Source organism: Gorilla gorilla, chromosome 6, assembly GCF_029281585.2.
Source record: "Gorilla gorilla gorilla isolate KB3781 chromosome 6, NHGRI_mGorGor1-v2.1_pri, whole genome shotgun sequence".
NCBI classification, from domain to species: Eukaryota; Metazoa; Chordata; class Mammalia; order Primates; family Hominidae; genus Gorilla; species Gorilla gorilla.
Window position 1 is genome coordinate 137,531,112 of NC_073230.2, and position 15,756 is coordinate 137,546,867.

Genomic DNA, 15,756 nt, shown 5'->3' on the forward strand with positions numbered 1-15,756 from the left:
TTTCACCTACTAGGGAGAAGGGATATGTGCTCTCTGACTCCTTCAAATGTTTTCTACAGCAGAGATGGCAGTCGAGATTAATACACACGCCTTGTCTCACTCCAGAACACAATGACTCAAAACCGCACGACGTGTACTTTTGGAAACAGCTCCGCGGGAGAGCACCCGGGACAATCCCCAAACCCCGTTACCCGCGGGGTGGGGCCGCGGACGTGCGCCACGTCGTGTGCGTCCCGGGCGTGCGTGCGGCCTCCAGTACGCGTGCGCGTGCCCTCCTGGGGCGTGCTCGCGGCTATAAGGGGCGGAGGCTGGGTGGCGCAGAGCTGACGGCGCTTTTGTCTCCGGTGAGTTTTGTGGCGGGAAGCTTCTGCGCTGGTGCTTAGTAACCGACTTTCCTCCGGACTCCTGCACGACCTGCTCCTACAGCCGGCGATCCACTCCCGGCTCTTCCCCCGGAGGTGAGCGGCCCTGTGGGCTTCCCCGGCTCCCCACCCCTATCGCCAGAGTGCTCGCCGCGCTAGCAGCCTCGCGTTCCGGGGCTGGGGGTGCGCCGCCGGGATCCTCTCTTCTCGCCCACGCCCCATCTGGGGTCCCCATTCAGCCGTCAGCCCTGTTTTGTCCTAAGGTGGTCCTAACTAGGATCCACGTGGCCCATCCCACGCCCACAGGTGCTGAGTTAGGCTTCCCTGCCATGCCCTCCCAAAGCACCTTCACGATCTCCTTGCTGTCCCAACACTTAGCGTGTTGCGTGTTAACTACCCTTTGTCTATAAGGTTTGCCATGTGGCCCTAGTATCTTCCAGGGTACCTAACACATTGCAGATATTCATGGTATGTTTGTTAAATAAATGAACTTGATAGATTTGACCCTCATAGAGTTATATGGACTTGCAAAAAGTTTGTAGTTAACTCCAATCTGTGATGTGGGAGAGACTTCTAGGCAGGTTGCTTTCTCTAGGGCATGTTCTTATATTTCCCATTACCCACCACCCCCCTGCAAAAGGACTGGGCCTATTTCAGGAAGGTGACTGATGACTGCACTGTAGCACAGGGGTTGTGCATTGTGCCTTGCAGGAACAAAATTTTCAATAAAGTAAATGTTTGTTTGTTTGTTTTTGAGACGGAGTTTTGCTTTTGTTGCCGAGGCTGGAGTGCAATGGCGTGATCTTGGCTCACTGCAACCTCTGCCTCCCGGGTTCAAGCAATTCTGCCTCAGCCTCCCGAGTAGCTGGGATTACAGGCATGTGCCACTATGCCCGGCTAATTTTTGTATTTGTAGTAGAGACAGGGTTTCACCATGTTGGTCAGGCTGGTCTCGAATTCCTGACCTCAGGTGATCCACCCGCCTCGGCCTCCCAGAGCGTTGGGATTACAGGTGTGAGCCACCGCGCCTGGCCTAAGAAAGTAAAAGTTTTAAGAAGTGTTCTTGAATTAGTCCAAGAAGCAACACTGGCTCCGCAGCCATGAAGTTTGCAATGTAAAATATTCTTGGAGAGTTGCTGTGCAACTCCCTGGTCCCTGTGTCCCTCACTGGCTAAGCCTCTCCTTCAGCCCTGTGAGAGGACAGAAGAGTCAGGGCTGGATGCATGCATATCCCCAAAAGGCTATAGATTCATCCTTTCCTCTTTTTCCTCAGGGTCCAGAGGCCTTTCAGAAGGAGAAGGCAGCTCTGTTTCTCTGCAGAGGAGTAGGGTCCTTTCAGCCATGAAGCATGTGTTGAACCTCTACCTGTTAGGTGTGGTACTGACCCTACTCTCCATCTTCGTTAGAGTGATGGAGTCCCTAGAGGGCTTACTAGAGAGCCCATCGCCTGGGACCTCCTGGACCACCAGAAGCCAACTAGCCAACACAGAGCCCACCAAGGGCCTTCCAGACCATCCATCCAGAAGCATGTGATAAGACCTCCTTCCGTACTGGCCATATTTTGGAACACTGACCTACACATGTCCAGATGGGAGTCCCATTCCTAGCAGACAAGCTGAGTACCGTTGTAACCAGAGAACTATTACTAGGCCTTGAAGAACCTGTCTAACTGGATGCTCATTGCCTGGGCAAGGCCTGTTTAGGCCAGTCGCGGTGGTTCACGCCTGTAATCCTAGCACTTTGGGAGGCTGAGGTGGGTGGATCACCTGAGGTCAGGAGTTCAAGACCAGCCTCGCCAACATGGCGAAACCCCATCTCTACTAAAAATACAAAAGTTAGCTGGGTGTGGTGGCAGAGGCCTGTAATCCCAGCTCCTTGGGAGGCTGAGGCAGGAGAATTGCTTGAACCCGGGGACGGAGGTTGCAGTGAGCCGAGATCGCACTGCTGTACCTAGCCTGGGCCACAGAGCAAGACTCCATCTCAAAAAAAAAGAGAAAAGAAAAAGCCTGTTTAATGCGCAGGTGTGAGTGGATTGCTTATGGCTATGAGATAGGTTGATCTCGCCCTTACCCCAGGGTCTGGTGTATGCTGTGCTTTCCTCAGCAGTATGGCTCTGACATCTCTTAGATGTCCCAACTCCAGCTGTTGGGAGATGGTGATATTTTCAACCCTACTTCCTAAACATCTGTCTGGGGTTCCTTTAGTCTTGAATGTCTTATGCTCAATTATTTGGTGTTGAGCCTCTCTTCCACAAGAGCTCCTCCATGTTTGGATAGCAGTTGAAGAGGTGTGTGGGTGGGCTGTTGGGAGTGAGGATGGAGTGTTCAGTGCCCATTTCTCATTTTACATTTTAAAGTCGTTCCTCCAACATAGTGTGTATTGGTCTCAAGGGGGTGGTGGGATGCCAAAGCCTGCTCAAGTTATGGACATTGTGGCCACCATGTGGCTCTAATTAATAAAGTGGAATATATATTTCTACTGTGTGTCATGTTGACTTCTGCTCTTGAAATTCGTGGTAGGGAGGGTCTTAATTTCTAGACCTGAGGTTTAATTTTAACATCTCAATACTTTGGAGCAGGAAAGTGCTTAAATCACTTTGTTTAAAACATAGTATCAGTAGACTTCTGAATTTGGGGGCAGAGGCAGTTGGGTCTGCCATGTATCAACCAGTTATGTGAGCCTAGGCCACGATTATTGCAGGCCTGTCATGACTAGATCTGTAAAGAAGAAGAAAAATGATCACCACTTCCAGCCCCTCTCCTTGAGTCTCTGGGGCAAAGAGGACTATCAGTCCAGGAGGCTGTGGGCTTTTTCTTTTGTACTCTTCAGCGTGTTTTACTTACCCACCAAAAAGGCTGCTTAATTCAGATTGTTCTCAAAGTCAGTTGGTAAAGTGTCCACACCACACAGATGATTATATCTGCTCTCCCAGATCTAAGCAACTTGGCCTTTACTCAAAAGTTGGAGGGTTTTTTTTCTTGTATCCATCACTCTTATACTTCTTGTCCCACGTACAATTGTATTCACTCCTTTGCCCTTCAGAATATATTTATTTACACTCCCATCTGGGCGTGTGCATCATTTTATTAACTTGACTGACTTTTGCTAAAGCGCAACAATGAAGTACAGTGTCTTCTGTTAAGCCAGTTTTACTTCCTGAGTGTTCTTAAAATGTCACTACCCTAGAAGCCTGTGGGTTAAGCATCACTTTCATTTATTGCACAGTGGTTGTCACTAGTGTTATTTATCAAGTATTTCCAGTTTCCCCCCTTTCGGGTACATGGTAAATTGGTCCCCTTGTGGCTGTCAGGGTTTATATGACTGTTACTTTGTTAGCATAGTACTACTCTCAAAAGTCTATTTGGCTTTTTCTCTGGTTTCAGTTTCATGTGCCAGTAGTTACCCTCTTCTATTCATATTTCTTATATTTGATATATTTTATCATTCTCATGCTTCTAATTTGGGGTATTTTTGAACCTTCAATTGGAGAGCCTGCACCTTAAGTCTCTCCTCCAAGTGGCTTAGTTTAATTGAAGTGATCTGTGTGCCACCACCCCCTTGTGGTTGGATGGAGCCATGTCATTAGTTCTGGCCAATGAGCTGTGAGTGGTAGTGGCTTGCGTTAATTCTACGTGAGAGCATTTCAGTGCTGGAGAAACCTGCGAGGCCCTCTTTTTCCCTCTGTGCAGTGACCAGCAGTGCTTCCTATGGAACTGTTCATTAGTGTAGGTCCTGGAATGAGGATGCATGGCGCAGGGCCCTTTATCTGTCCAATCTGACTGTGATGTGGGAGAGACTTCTAGACATGTTGCTTTCTCTAGGGTATGTTCTTATATTTCCCATTACCCCCCACCCCCTGCAAAAGGACTGGGCCTGTTTCAGGAAGGTGACTGATACCCACACTGTAGCACAGGAATTGTGCTACTGATATCTGGGGGTTTTGTTAACTGAAGTGTAACTTAGCTTATCCTGATTGGTACATTGTGTACAGCACCTATTGGATGCCAGGCATCAGCTAATACCTCATCGCTACCTGCCTCAAATGTACACAAGGTATTGGGAGGAAGGCATGTGAACAAATAATGTGTCATGGTTTTGTGATAGAAATACGTATACAGGATAGTGGGTATATAAAGTTATTTGTAGGCAGGAGAGGGGTGTTCAGGAAAAGCTTCTTAGAGGATCTCAATTTTTTAAAAATGCGTAGGTTGTAGGCTGCTGGCCGACTTAGGAAAAGGTGTCTCAGCGGAGGGAACAACGGGAGCAAAGGCATGGAGATGAGCCTATGCACAGCTCATTTAGAAAACTGCCAGTGCAGGCCAGGTGCAGTGCCTCATGCCTGTAATCCCAGCACTTTGGGAGGCCGACGCGGGTGGATCACCTGAGGTCAGGAGTTTGTGACCAGCCTGGCCAACATGGGGAAATTCCATCTCTATTAAAAATACAAAAAATAGCTGGGTGTGGTGGCAGGTGCCTGTAATACCAGCTATTCAGGAGGCTGAGGCAAGAGAATCACTTGAACCTGGGGGTCGGAGGTTGCAGTGAGCCAAGATGCGCCATTGCACTCCAGCCTGGGCAACAAAAGCGAAACTCCATCTCAAAAAAAAGAGAACTGCAAGTACAGGCCAGGCACAGTGGCTCGTACCTGTAACCCCAGCACTTTGGGAGGCTGAGGCAGGAGGATTGCTTGAGCCCAGGAGTTCAAGACCAGCCTGGGGAACAGAGCAAGACCCCGTCTTTATTAAAAAAAAAATTATTAAAAAAAATTTTTTTTTCCATTCAGGGTCTCATTTTGTTGCCCAGACTGGAGTGCAGTGGTGGCATTGTGGTTCACTGCAACCTCCACCTCCCGGGCTCAAGCAATTCTCCTGTCTCAGCCTCCCCAGTAACTGGGACTACAGGTGCACACCACCATGCCCAGCTAATTTTTGTATTTTTTGTAGAGATGGAGTTTTACCATGTTGCCCAGACTGTCCCCGAACCCCTGGGACTCAAGTGATCCACCCGTCTCAGCCTTCCAAAGTGCTGGGATTACAGGTGTGAGCCACCGCACCCGGCCCACTACTCCCCCAACATTTTTTTAAGTGTTAGCTCGGCATAGTGGCGCACACCTTTAGTCCTAGCTACCAAAGGGGCTGAAGTGGGAGGATCACTTGAGCCCAGGAGTTTGAGGCTGCAGTGAGCCATGATCATGCCACTGTGCTGCAGCCTGGGTGACAGAACTAGACCCTGTCTCCTAAAAAATTAAGGCTGGGCATGGTGGCTCACACCTGTAATCCCAGCACTTTGGGAGGCCAAGGCAGGTAGATCATTTGAGATCAGGAGTTCGAGACCAGTCTGACCAATATGGTGAAACCCTGTCTCTACTAAAAATACAAAAATTAGCTGGGCATGGTGGCAAGCATCTGTAGTCCCAGCTACTGGGGAGGCTGAGACAGGAAAATTGCTGGAACCTGGGAGGCAGAGGTTGCAGTGAGCCGAGATAGTGCCACTGCATTCCAGCCTGGGTGACAGAGTGAGACTCCATCTCAAAATAAATAAATAAAAATAAATAAATAATTTTTCAAAGTGCAAGTACAAATTTTAAATCTTACTAGCTTGTGGCCTGAACTCTAGTGCCACCTAGTGGACCCTAAAGAAGGGAATATTTTATATACTGTATGCTGTGTAATGCTTTCTGAATTTGAATGACACTACCTCTGAAGCTTAAGATAACTATGAGAATATTAAGGGCTGGAAGATAAGATCTAGCCCAGCACTGTCCAATAAAAACATAATGCAAACTACATATATAATTTAAAATTTTCTAGTGTCCCATTAAGGAGTAAAAAGAAACTGAAGATATTTTTAACATATTTAACGCAATGTATTCAAGATATCATTCCAAAATATAACATAAAGTGTTATTAATGAGATATGTTAAATACTTTTTTTGTGATACTAAGTTTGTATACTGGTGGGTATTTTATACTTAAAATATGTCTCTACTTGGATTTGCCACATTTTCTTTAGTTTTTGTTGGTGGTGCTTTTTTTTTTTTTTTTTTTTGAGAGTTTTGCTCTGTCGCCCATGCTGGAGTGCAGTGGCACAATCTCGGCTCACTGCAACCTCTGCCTCTGGGTTCAAGCAATTCTCGTGCATCAGCCTCCTGAGTAGCTGGGATTACAGGCACCCACCACCATGCTGGGCTAATTTTTTTTTTTTTTTGGTAGAGATGGGGTTTCACCATGTTGGCCAGGCTGGTCTCAAACTCCTGACCTCCAGTGATCTGCCCACCTTGGTCTCTGTGCTGGGATCCTTTTCTGTTAACTTGCTTATAAAAATGTCACACTCTGTATTAAGACATAAGGAGTTAGAAAATCACTGTAAAAATAAAGTTGCTTGTTGTACAGGTACTAACAAGCATTTTCTGAAATGGAAATTTGTTTTTTTTTTAACCTAATACAAATAAGGTTCAAGCACTGTATTTAAATATTTAAAAGATAGGAGTTTCTTAAAATACCACATATGGTGCTCTTTCTTGTGAGCTTGCTTTTCTCCACAATTTGGCAATTTGCTTCACTCTAGTAGTCCAATCTGCAACAAAAGAACAGAATATAACACTTTCTCAGAGCCATGCTAATGATGTGTTGTAATAAAGAATGTTGATGAACTGCTGACAGTTAATCTTATTCAGGCCATATTCTCATGAGGTCATAGATCTATATTAAGTATTTTTACAAAGAACAAAGATCCTGGCACACTGTAGGCCAAACAAACATTTTCTAAATGAAGTGTTGCCTTATTAACAACCTAGCTTGTAGGTTGGGAAGTTTTTAGATTCAAGGGACAAAGTAGCAAAAATGTGCCCTCTCCCTCACCCTCTCCCTCTCCCTCTCCCGTCTCCGTCGTCTCCGTCTCCTGCTTTCCACGGTCTCCCCCTCTCCGTCGTCTCCGTCTCCCGCTTTCCACGGTCTCCCTCTGTTGCCGAGGCTGGACTGTACTGCTGCCATCTCGGCTCACTGCAACCTGCCTGCCTGATTCTCCTGCCTCAGCCTGCCGAGTGCCTGGGATTGCAGGCATGCGCCACCACGCCTGACTGGTTTTTGTATTTTTTGGTGGAGACGGGGTTTCGCTGTGTTGGCTGGGCTGGTCTCCAGCTCCTGACCACGAGTGATCTGCCCGCCTCGGCCTCCGGAGGTGCCGGGATTGCAGAGGGAGTCTCGCTCACTCAGTGCTCAATGTTGCCCAGGCTGGAGTGCAATGGCGTGATCTCGGCTCACTACAACCTCCACCTCCCAGCCGCCTGCCTTGGCCTCCCAAAGTGCTGAGATTGCAGCCTCTGCCCGGCTGCCACCCCGTCTAGGAAGTGAGGAGCGTCTCTGCCTGGCCGCCCATCGTCTGGGATGTGAGGAGCCCCTCTGCCCGGCCGCCCAGTCTGGGAAGTGAGGAGTGCGTCTTCCCGGCCGCCACCCTGTCTAGGAAGTGAGGAGCGTCTCTGCCTGGCCGCCCATCGTCTGGGATGTGAGGAGCCCCTCTGCCCGGCCGCCCAGTCTGGGAAGTGAGGAGTGCGTCTTCCCGGCCACCACCCTGTCTAGGAAGTGAGGAGCGTCTCTGCCTGGCTGCCCATCGTCTGGGATGTGGGGAGCGCCTCTGCCCGGCCGCCCAGTCTGGGAAGTGAGGAGTGCGTCTTCCCGGCCGCCACCCTGTCTGGGAAGTGAGGAGCGCCTCTGCCCGGCCGCGACCCCGTCTGGGAAGTGAGGAGCGCCTCTGCCCGGCCGTGACCCCGTCTGGGAACTGAGGAGTGCCTCTGCCTGGCCGACCCGTCTGAGAAGTGAGGAGCCCCTCTGCCCGGCCGCCCCGTCTGAGAAGTGAGGAGCCCCTCTGCCCGGCAGCTGCCCCGTCTGGGAGGTGGGGGGGCGCCCCCGCCTGGCAGCTGCCCCATCTGGGAGGTGGGGGGGCGCCCCCGCCCGGCAGCCACCCCGTCTGGGAGGTGCGGGTCGCCTCTGCGCGGCAGCCGCCCTGCCTGGGGGGTGGGGGGCCCCTCTGCCCAGCCGCCACGTCTGGGAAGTGGGGAGCCCCTCTGCCCGGCCGCCACCCCGTCTGGGAGGTGTACCCAACAGCTCATTGAGAATGGGCCATGATGACGATGGCGGTTTTGTCAAATAGAAAAGGGGGAAATGTGGGGAAAAGAAAGAGATCAGATTGTTACTGTGTCTGTGTAGAAAGAAGTAGACATAGGAGACTCCATTTTGTTCTGTACTAAGAAAAATTCTTCTGCCTTGGGATGCTGTTAACCTATAACCTTACCCCCAACCCTGTGCTCTCTGAAACATGCGCTGTGTCAACTCAGGGTTAAATGGATTAAGGGCGGTGCAAGATGTGCTTTGTTAAACAGATGCTTGAAGGCAGCATGCTCGTTAAGAGTCATTACCACTCCCTAATCTCAAGTACCCAGGGACACAAACACTGCCGAAGGCCGCAGGGTCCTCTGCCTAGGAAAACCAGAGACCTTTGTTCACATGTTTATCTGCTGACCTTCCCTCCAATATTGTCCTATGACCCTGCCAAATCCCCCTCTCGGAGAAACACCCAAGAATGATCAATAAATACTAACAAAATTAAAAAAAAAAAAAATACAACTTGAAACATTGCAGTTGAAAATGAAGACAAAGGAAACACTTCAAAAGCAACCAGAGGCCAAGCACAGTGGCTCACATCTGTAATCCCAGCACTTTGGGAGGCCAAGGCAGGTGGATCGCCTGAGGTCAGGAGTTCAAGACCAGCCTGGCCAACATGATGAAACCCCATCTGTACTAAATACAAAAATTAGTTGGGCATGATGGCACATGCCTGTAATCCCAGCTACTTGGGAGGCTGAGGCAAGAGAATCTCTTGAACCCAGAAGGCAGAGGTTGCAGTGAGCCGAGATTGCACCACTGCACTCCAGCCTGGGCCACCAAGCAACATTCTGTCTCAAAAGAAAGAAAGAGAGAAAGAAAGGGAGGGAGGGAGGGAGGAAGGAAGGAAGGTAGGAAGGAAGGAAGGAAGGAAGGAAGGAAGGAAGGAAGGAAGGAAGGAAAGAAGGGAGGAAACCAGACAGAAAAAATAACTTACAAAGGAACAAAAAGTAGACTAACAGGAGACTTCATGCATGCAAAAATAAAGGCCAGAAGACAATCAAATAATATCTATAGATTGAGGAGAGAAAAGTATTTCCAGCTAAGCTATCATTCAAGAGGAAGAGTAAATTAAAACACTTTCAAGGCCAGGCATGGTGGCTCACACCTGTAATCTCAGCACTTTGGGAGGCCAAGGCAGGCGGATCACCTGAGGTCAGGAGTTCGAGACCAGCCTGGCCAACATGGTGAAACCCCGTCTCTACTAAAAATACAAAATGTAGCCAGGCGTGGTTGCGCGTGTCTGTAATCCCAGCTACTAGGGAGGCTGAGGCAGGAGAATCACTTGAACCCGGGAGGCGAAGGTTGCAGTGAGCCAAGATCCCACCACTGCACTCCAGCGAGACTCTGTCTCAAAAAAAAAAAAAAAAAAAAAAAAAAAGAATGTTCGACATTATAAGGGTGTTGTTCTTTCTTGCTTGTCTATAACTTTAATGTGATTTTTCAAATTTTCCCCCAGGGTTTTTGTTGTTGTTGTTGAGACAGGGTCTCAACTTTGTCACCCAGGCTGGAGTGCAGTGATGTGATATCAGCTCACTGCAACCTCTGCCTCCCAGGCTCAAGCAATCCTCCCACTTCAGCCTCTCTAGTAGCTGGGACTACAGACACGTGCCACCATGCCCAGCTAGTTTTTGTATTTTTAGTAGAGATGGGGTTTCGCCATGTTGGCTGGTCTTGAACTCCTGGGCTCAAGCAATCCACCCTCCTCAGCCTCCCAAAGTGCTGGAATCACAGGCATGAGCCACTTTCATGACTCTGTCTCAAAAAAAAAAAAAAAAAAGTCTCAATCATTAAAACAGTGTGATATTAAGATATTAATAGACAGACCCAAGGAAGAAAATAGAAAGTCCCAAAATAAATAGAGCTATGTGGAGAATTTTAACTTAAGGAAAACGTGACATTTCAACACAACAGGAAAATGATAGATTATTCAACAAATAGTGCACTGAGTAGGCATCTGAGGAAAAAAATGAGATTCACACTTCATATACAAATTGCAAATGGATGAAATGTAAAAGGAATAAATGGAGGGTCAGAGAGAAAGAAAAAGAAACCTTAAACATACTGAAATAAACTCTGGGAAGGCCTCCCTAACTGTGATACAAAAGTCAAATGCATTTTTAAATAAAAAGATATTAATTCCACTGCTTCAAGATCAAAAATCTCCATATGGCCAAAAAAAATCACAGTTGCTACTCATAACACAAAAGGCTAACTTCAAAGAACTTCAAATTCATAAGAAAAAAATAACCTATATAAAAATGGACAAAGGGTATGAACAGACAGTTCTCAGAAACATTAAAAAATATTCAACCTCATTCCTCATAAAAGATCCAAGTTAAAACTCTCCTCAGATATTTATCTTTTCATATTATATTGACCAAGATGAAAAAACATGGGTATACTCATAAGTTACAGATAGGTTTGTAAATTGGTTCACCCTCTACAGAGGAAATTTGGCAATAATTACCAAAAGAACAGACTTCACACCTTTTGACCTAGCAATTCCAGTCCTAGGGCACCATCTAGGATATACAGATATTTTTGCACATATGCCAAATGCCACTCCTGAGGGACCGAGAAAAAAGTCTAAACAAACAAATGGTTTGGCAATAACCTTATAAATTATATACAAATCCTTCTATAATAAAATATACTTATTTATTATGTCTTTTTGTTGTATAATTCAAATTAAAATGTATTACTAACCTTCTTTTTTAAATATGCATAAAGGCAGCAAATATAAAGTCTATGGACCCTGCCTCAGGTTATTCAAATAACATCCTCACCATTGATCAAATGCTCAAGAAAAAGCAGACTTGTATAGTGGCCGATGCAACTACTATTAAACAACATGTGAGTATTCCTTGTTGAGTTCCTTCCCAGAAATCACTGACAAAAATATTGTCCACTTCAATACTACACCATAAAACCAAGAGAATTTTTATCTGCTCTATGTCTTTAAAATGAGACAAGGTTGTTTCTCATGTTTACCCATTGTAATAACACCATTTCTTTCTCTATAATCAAATGGATTCAAATGTTAGTGTTATGATTCATCCTGCTATTCACCTATGCAGCTATACTCACTGTTATTTCTGGGACATTCATTTGTGTTATTCCAGAAATATCAAACTAATTAAGGTAGTTAACTAACAGTCACAGTGAGTAGTGTACTCAGAGATTCATGGTGAAAGAATCTTACATCCTGAGGCCTCTAGCCCTGGGGCACCAGCTGCACCAGGGCTAAGAAGCTTGAGAAGATCAATAGTTTGGTATTAATACATTGGAAATCTTGGCATTAGGTAAAGAACAGCTAGGGCAAGTATTCTTTGGGCTATCTCAATCTATCCTCCTTGGTTCAGCTGCCACCTATATACTGATTACTGTTAAAGTTGTCACTAACCTCTTTCCTCTATTTCTGTCCTATCTCACTGACCACTTGATGACTATTTCTACCTCTACGCAGGGTCTCATAACATAAACTCAACATGTCCAAAACAAAACTCATCATCTTCTGCATCCAACTGGTTCTCCCCTGGGAATTCTGTATCTCAGGTGTTTTTTGTTTGTTTGTTGTGTGTGTGTGTGTGTGTGTGTTTTTAAATAAGGTCAACTTTTATTTTAGATCCACGGGGTACATGTGCAGGTTTGTTATGAGAGTATATTGCATGTGTCTCAGTTGATAGCATCTACTCAGTCACTGAAGCTAGAAGGCCAGGAGCTATCCTTAACTCGGGTTTTTTCCTCATTCCTCACATCTGCTAATCCCCAAGTCTGGCCGATTGTCATTCTCTTAAAGATTTTTCAGGGCTGGGCATGGTGGCTCACACCTGTAATCCTAGCACTTTGGGAAGCCAAGGCAGGCGAATCACCTGAGGTCAGGAGTTTGAGACCAGCCTGGCCAACATGGTGAAACCCCGTCTCTACTAAAAATACAAAAATTAGCCGGGCATGGTGGTGGGTGCCTGTAATCCCAGCTACTCGGGAGGCTGAGGCAGGAGAATCCCTTGAACCCAGGAGGCAGAGGTTGTGATGAGCCAAGATCGCACTACTGCAGTCCAGGTTAGGCAACAGGACAAGACTCCGTCTCAAAAAAAAAAAAAAAAAAATCCCACATTTTTCAAATCTGTCCCCTTCATTCCATCCCCATTACCACTGCCTTAGATGAGGCAGTCTCCAACCTGGTATCCTCCAACTATTCTCCACACAGCTGCTAATGATCCAACATGAAGAGCCAACCATGGCACTGTCCTGCTTAAAAGTGAACACGTCCCTCTCAATGATGGCAATTTCAACTCTATTTTCCGCTTAAGGGATTTATTTCATTTTCATTAGAAACAGTGGGTCGCTACAGCATGATTTTCACTGAGGAACAGGCTTTTGCTAGCCTCACAGAGATTACTGACTTATAAGATTAAGTGTAAGGGCCTGCCTGTCCTTTGTCATTATTTATTCCTCCCACTTTAAACTTGACACTCCAGCAATACCAAGTGCCTGAACCCTCCTACCACACCTCCAGGATATTTACTGCCTTGGGGTCTCTGTTTATGCTGTTTATGCTGTCCCCTCTCCCTGGAACACCTTCCCCTCACCACTTACTCCCTCAATTTGATCACATCCTTGAGGACCTACTCAGCTCAGCATCTTCTCCCAGTCAGTTCTCCATATCCTAGGCTGAACTGAGTGGCTGCATTGGCCCTCGTGTTATATCCCTAGCCTATCTCCATGCCATACTTCAGCCTATTTTAGTCCATTGTATTTTTCATATCCTTATAAGATTTCTTATTACCTCATTATTCCCAAGCAGTACATTTTGATTGTCCATCAACTCCTAGCTCACATGTCCTCACGAGGCACCACCCAACGTATAGATTCAGTGACTTTCGAGTAGCCCAGGGACATAACTCTTGGGGTATCTATCATTGTGGTCCACAAATCAAAGCTACTTTAAGGTAACTACAATAAACTTCTGGTCTCTCACTGCAGGTGAAGAGAGCTACTGATACCTGTAATTTGGGAATTGCCTTTGAACACCGAAAAGAAATGCTAAACCTCTGGCAGAAGATCCGAGGGGATTTGATTAGGATAGACTCTAGAAATGAGGCCTTTTATGACACCTTTTCTACTTATACATGGTCCTGGAATGTTTGCCAAGAATTACTTTCTCCTAAGGACTTAAGGTTATATGATGCCTATGTGAATAGAAATTCCTCCCATAACTGCAGATCCTCTTCCTCATCAGATACCAGTGAATGTGACACAGACTCAGGAAGAAAAAGAAAACAGAAAGGTTTAAAGGGATTTCAACAATGAAATTTCTACATTTTCTAAACAGCTCATCACAAACTACTTTTTCATAGTTATCAAAATTATTGTTTCTTGCTTTTGTCTAAGTACATTCTTAGAAGCTGGAAATGTTGACATCTTTTGGATTCTGACCAGTAAAAAACCTTAAACCATTTAGGAAATGGTTTCCCTTTCCTAAATCTTTTTTTTTTTTTTTTTGAGACAGAGTCTTCCTCTGTCACCAGGCTGGAGTGCAGTAGCATGATGTTGGCTTACTGTAACCTCCACCTCCTGGGTTCAAGCCATTTTCCTGGCTAAGCCTCCCGAGTAGCTGGGATTACAGGCACCCACCACCACACCCAGCTAATTTTTGTATTTTTAATAGAGATGGGGTTATCACCATGTTGGTCAGGATGGTCTTGATCTCCTGACCTCGTGATCCGCCCGCCTCGGCCTCCCAAAGTGCTGGGATTTCAGGTGTGAGCCACTGCGCCCGGCCCACTTTCCTAAATCTTTACTAGTAAATAGATGCTGGGCTGTTAGTTCCCTAGCAACCAGCTGCACTCTGCTGCCCCCACCTGGCTTAAGACTGCCTAAGCCTCATCAGGAAGGAGAAAAGTTGGCCTGAGCTAAGGGCCCTCCAAGCAATAAACCTCTGAGTTTATGGTGAGTGTAAACTGGGTTAGGTTTTCAATTGTTTGTGAAAGACACTAGAGACAGCAGATGAGGATGACCTTTCAGTTTCAGGGAATAAGATCAGCAAGCCCTAAAGAACCTTGATTAAATTTGGGTATTCCCAAGGCTCCTTAGCTACACACCTGCACACTTAGATTGCTCTTACAAATAGCTGAACGCAGCCAGGTGCGATGGCTCATGCCTGTAATCCCAGCACTTCGGGAGGCTGAGGCGGGTGGATCACCTGAGGTCAGGAGTTCAAGACCAGCCTGGTCAACATGGTGAAACCCTGTCTCTACTAAAAATAGAAAAATTAGTCGGGCGTGGTGGCACACGCCCATAATCCCAGCTACTCTGGAGGCTGAAGCGGGAGAATTGCTTGAACCTGGGAGGTGGAGGTTGCAGTGAGTTTATGGTGAGTGTAAACTGCGATTATGCCACTGCACTCCATCCTGGGTGACAGAGCAAGATTCTGTCTCAAAACAAGACAAGCAAACAAAATGAATAGCTGATCACATCCATTGTATTTATTGTTGCTGTTCTTTAATGCATTTAATAAAGAAGCACATATATAACTATATTACAAGTTTGGGGGATTATAATTTTTTATTATGGTAAAATATACATTACATAAAATTTGCCCTTTCAATCATGTTTAAGTGTGTATCATCCATTACTGGGTTTTTTGTTTTGGTTTGTTTTGTTTTGTGTGTGTGTGTGTTTGTTTGTTTAGAGACAGGGTTTCACTCTGTCACCCAGGCTGGTATACAGTGACACAATCATGGCTCGCTGCAGCCTCAAATTCCTGGGCTCAAGCAATCCTCCCAACTCAGCCTCTCACGTAGCTGGAACTACAGGGGTGCACCACCATGCCCAGCTAATTTTTTTTTATTTTTGTAGAGACACGGACTCCCTATGTTGCTCAGGCTGGTCTCAAACTCCTGGGCTGAAGTGATCCTCCCACCTCAGCCTCCCAAATTGTTGTTATTACAAGTATGAGCTACTGTGCCCAGTCCCATTGGGGTATTTTTCTGTGGTTCTCAAGGGTTGCCCACAGAGAGACAGACCACTTTTGGACTCAGGAAATCTGGATGTACCAAGACTAAATTTATATTAACCTTCTGATCTACTGTCAGGATGGCAAAGTGTTTTATTTCCTGTGCCAATTCTGATCTAAAAATGTAAGGGATGAAAAAAAATGTAAGGGATGAGATCAGCTATTTGTAAATGTTGTCCGAGAAGCTGGTTTGCAGGTGTGTGGGTGCAAACCA

The 15,756-nt window shown here is 46.2% G+C and overlaps 1 protein-coding gene across 3 annotated transcripts; it reads left to right on the forward strand.

Annotated features, from left to right (window-relative positions):
* The first annotated feature begins 226 nt into the window (after positions 1-226).
* HILPDA (hypoxia inducible lipid droplet associated) lies at positions 227-15,065 on the forward strand. 3 transcript variants are annotated; one of them, XR_008681265.2, is made up of 4 exons: positions 227-458; positions 1,636-8,252; positions 8,294-11,377; positions 13,511-14,003. XR_008681265.2 is itself a non-coding variant. In XM_004046169.5 (2 exons), exon 2 carries the CDS (start codon positions 1,704-1,706, stop codon positions 1,893-1,895), a length of 192 nt encoding a protein of 63 aa, XP_004046217.1. In that variant the 5' UTR covers positions 283-458; positions 1,636-1,703; the 3' UTR covers positions 1,896-2,840. The 3 variants fall into 3 exon arrangements, 1 of the variants encoding a protein (XP_004046217.1); XR_010134764.1 differs by having other exon boundaries at positions 240-458; positions 1,636-8,212; positions 11,255-11,377; positions 13,511-15,065; XM_004046169.5 differs by lacking the exons at positions 8,294-11,377; positions 13,511-14,003 and having other exon boundaries at positions 283-458; positions 1,636-2,840.
* Positions 15,066-15,756: the final 691 nt, after the last annotated feature.

Bases quoted from the DNA above. Each gene is read 5' to 3' on its own strand.
- HILPDA (XM_004046169.5), top strand. From the start codon at position 1,704: ATGAAGCATGTGTTGAACCTCTACCTGTTAGGTGTGGTACTGACCCTA.